The sequence below is a fragment of the Atta colombica genome, unplaced genomic scaffold (genome assembly GCF_001594045.1).
Source record: "Atta colombica isolate Treedump-2 unplaced genomic scaffold, Acol1.0 scaffold171, whole genome shotgun sequence".
Taxonomy (NCBI): Eukaryota; Metazoa; Arthropoda; class Insecta; order Hymenoptera; family Formicidae; genus Atta; species Atta colombica.
Window position 1 is genome coordinate 103658 of NW_017259262.1, and position 3687 is coordinate 107344.

The 3687-nt window shown below is 38.4% G+C and overlaps 1 protein-coding gene across 1 annotated transcript in view; it reads left to right on the forward strand.

The window, feature by feature from the left end:
* The window catches only part of LOC108686262 (zinc finger SWIM domain-containing protein 8), a gene marked incomplete at its 5' end in the record, with an annotated part of 61258 nt that extends 57748 nt beyond the window's left edge, over window positions 1-3510 (forward strand). The window contains 10 exon segments of the mRNA XM_018191482.1: window positions 1-149; window positions 221-414; window positions 487-979; window positions 1044-1172; window positions 1255-1465; window positions 1533-1819; window positions 1890-1994; window positions 2072-2433; window positions 2535-2684; window positions 2769-3510. Coding sequence (XP_018046971.1) covers window positions 1-149; window positions 221-414; window positions 487-979; window positions 1044-1172; window positions 1255-1465; window positions 1533-1819; window positions 1890-1994; window positions 2072-2433; window positions 2535-2684; window positions 2769-2835 — 2147 coding nt within the window.
* Window positions 3511-3687: the final 177 nt, after the last annotated feature.

Here is a 3687-nt window from a genome sequence, read left to right on the forward strand (position 1 = left end):
TAGCTATTACTTTACTCGTACATTACAAAGATGATCCGGTAAAATTGGCTAGAATAATGGATAAGTTGCTGGATCGAGATGTTCACCAACTTATCAAATCACCTATTCTTAGTAGTTATTATACTGCTAATCCTCCCACAAAGAGTGAAGTAAGAATTTAAGATATTTTCTGCAATACTGGGTACTACAAAATTTACACATAACGTTTTCTGAATTTTAGATGGCACGATTTGTTCACGATGAAGAACGTTCATCTCCTTTAGCTGGGACTGATAATGGTGGTGAAAACATTATTGGTGCTAACAGTAGACCTCATAGTAGTACGAGCGCAGAATTAGACGGTGGTATAAGTGCATTACCTATACAACCGCAAATTGTGCAGCTACCGGTGCCTATTAGAACTAAAGAAACACGGTATGTGTTTAGAAAATACGCAATATAACATATATTATGTGGCAATTTGTATTTTTTGTTTTGGTCGTCTAGGTATAAGAGCAAAAGGCTATATCCATCTATTCCAAATCAACCGTCAGAAGCAAGCGCACACTTCATGTGCGAATTGGCAAAGACGGTCTTATCGAAAGCTGGTGGTACCAGTTCTACTTCATTATTCACTCAACCATCAACTAGTCAAAATCATCATGGTCCCCATAGAGCACTTCATATGTGTGCTTTTCAACTCGGATTATATGCCCTCGGTCTCCATAATTGCGTTAGTCCGAATTGGCTCAGTCGTACATACTCAAGCCACGTGTCCTGGATAACCGGCCAAGCAATGGAAATCGGAGCTCCAGCGATTTGGTTTCTTATTGACAGTTGGGAAGGACATTTGACTCCGCCTGAAGCTGTCAGTATAGCTGATAAGTCTTCGAGAGGTAGCGATCCAAATATGGTTAGAGCAGCAGCGGAACTTGCTTTATCTTGTCTACCGCACGCGCATGCTCTTAATCCTAATGAAATTCAGAGAGCTATATCTCAGGTATGTATAATGTAATCAGATATACTATGTACAGACAATTATTAAATCTTTTATTTTCTTATAGTGTAAGGAACAAAGCGAGGCTATGTTGGAGAAAGCTTGTATTACGGTAGAAAATACTGCAAAAGGAGGCGGTGTTTATCCAGAGGTGCTATTCCAAGTGGCAAAATATTGGTACGAATTATATCTTCGGGTAAGTTTGAATAAAATAAATCGTTATTTGATAATGTGAATCAATTAATTTAATAAACATTTCTTTATATTTTTGTTTTTAGCAAACTCCCGGTGGAGATCAGCAAGATGAGATTTCTCATGATCCTCTACAATTAGATCTCAATGGAGTATTATTAGTTGATCCAGGACCTTCTGTGGATCTGTCGAATACTCAAATGATGCCTGGTCCGGCGCAGACAGTTGTCGTTACCAGCACGCAACCACCTCCTCAACATTATACTCATCCAACAATTACAACTTTGGCACCTTTAGGTATACTTATCTCTTTTTTCTTAGAATTATCATTGAATTTCTTAAATATTATCTTATAATGTTCCAGGTGTTGGCATGCCGTACGCTGTGGGCCCATATAGCTTTGTACATCCTCATCATTCTATTGCGACATTTAGCGGTCCGATGCCTTCGCATAGAGTCACTTTACCACCTGCACCACACATGCAAATGTATCATCCATTTCCACATCATCCTGGACATCCTCAACATCCACCACATCCACATCATCCATCTCCGGCCGCTCCACCTCCACCTGGACCGTATTACACACCGCAACCTCCTCCACCCACGCCGGGAACGCGCCATTTATATACGATGCAACAACCTATACCTGTAAGTATTATTCTATTGCTTATTTTTAATTTCAATATGTATTATAAATATAATTTTCTATTTAATTCAGGTCCAGGCAGGAGTAACGGGTCCTCTTCCTGGACAAAACAGCTTGCCTGGACCCACGTTAGTTCAGACGCAATCTATGATATCAACTGTGAGAGCTCAACCTCCGGTAATTTCTAACAATATAATACATATGTATGATAATGTATTAGCCTTAGATAAAAATACTTGATTTTTTCGCTCCAGGTTCATAGGCAAAGTCAGACATTTAATCAACAACGGACTCTCGTTTCTGCATACCGTGTAGGTATGCTTGCGTTAGAAACTTTGGCTCGTAGAGTGCACGATGATCGGCCTCAAGCCAAATACGCACGAAATCCACCCTATGGAGAGGATGTTAAATTTTTGCTGAGAGTTGCGAAACGACTTGGTTCACATTATATGCATCAATTGTGCATCTGTGCTGTAAATAGCATTGTGAGTCCTTTTGTCCTTCATCATGTTGCTCTGGAAGCAGCTCAATATCTTGCTAGAAATAATCCGGCGCTCATCATACAGCACTTGAGGTCTGCCTTATTGGCTCCGCTAGTGCACAAATGTCAACAGATGTTAGTATTACTTTTTATAATATAAAAAGAAATAAAAGATGATTACAAATCTCGAATCAGTGTCAAATAATAACTTGTGATTTTGATTATTTTGATTTTAGGTACATTCAGTGTATGCATCAAAAACTGTATCATTTAACAGCTACTGATTATGAAGAATTTGCCAATATTGTTTGTGCAGCAAGAGCTGCTTTTCAAATTAATCCTGAAGGAAATACTCAGTTCAAGGAATGGTTACAGTCCATCAAAAGGTAAATCCAAATACAAAAGATTTTATGATGTATATATACGTGAATAAAGCTATAAGAAATTAACGATATTCGTTTTCTATATAGATCTCAGTCTTGTAATAAGGATCTCTGGGCGCAGATCAACGCGGCGTTACAACAGACCGGTAAATGACACAGGACGGAGCCAGGCGTGACGTGGCTCACTTCCCTTCCTCCTCACCCTCAACCATCCCTGCCGCCTCCACCACCGACAACAACTCTCGTATTACAGCATCAACATCCCTGTCACTCCCATCCACAGAGCGTCGTATGCGTTCACGGGCTGGCTACAGTCAATAAGCTCGCTTGGGATAAAATCTCCATACCATGCATTATTGAGGAACCAGCGGCACATCAATTACCGCCACCTTCTCAACACCAAATAACCGGACTACCGGGACCATCTGCATGGCAAGAACCAATCGACAGCCGTGGTTCTCAGGGGATTAATAACAGAGACGAGCGAGATTTATCTCAAGTTTAGTTAATGTATCTAGAAACGCGTGAGTAGTTGATGACGATCAAGATGATCAATTGAAGAAGATATATAAATTCAGATAGATTTAATATGAATAAGTGAAAACAGCTTAATGAAACTGCTAAGTATAAGTTTGTGTGTTAAGTTTTACTTATATGCATTATGCTCGCATGGTAAGATTTACATAGAAACGAAACATTCAGTGCGCTGATTTATATAAGAATCATCTGCATAAAGTGTGTGTGATATGTGTATATTATACTAACGGCCATGAATCAAAATTCATGTTCTGACTTTGAGTCATATCGGATGTGCGAGCGAGTCATAAAGTACGCGTAATATTTCTTTATATTAAGATAAATTAATTCTGGGTAAATGGAAATAAGCTTAATAAATTTAGAAGATCCATTTTTTATATTTTCGTTTTTCTTATGGATAAATGCAGTATATGATTGCCATTATTTTTTTTAACTAAATATATTATATATGTATATAATATAAATATAT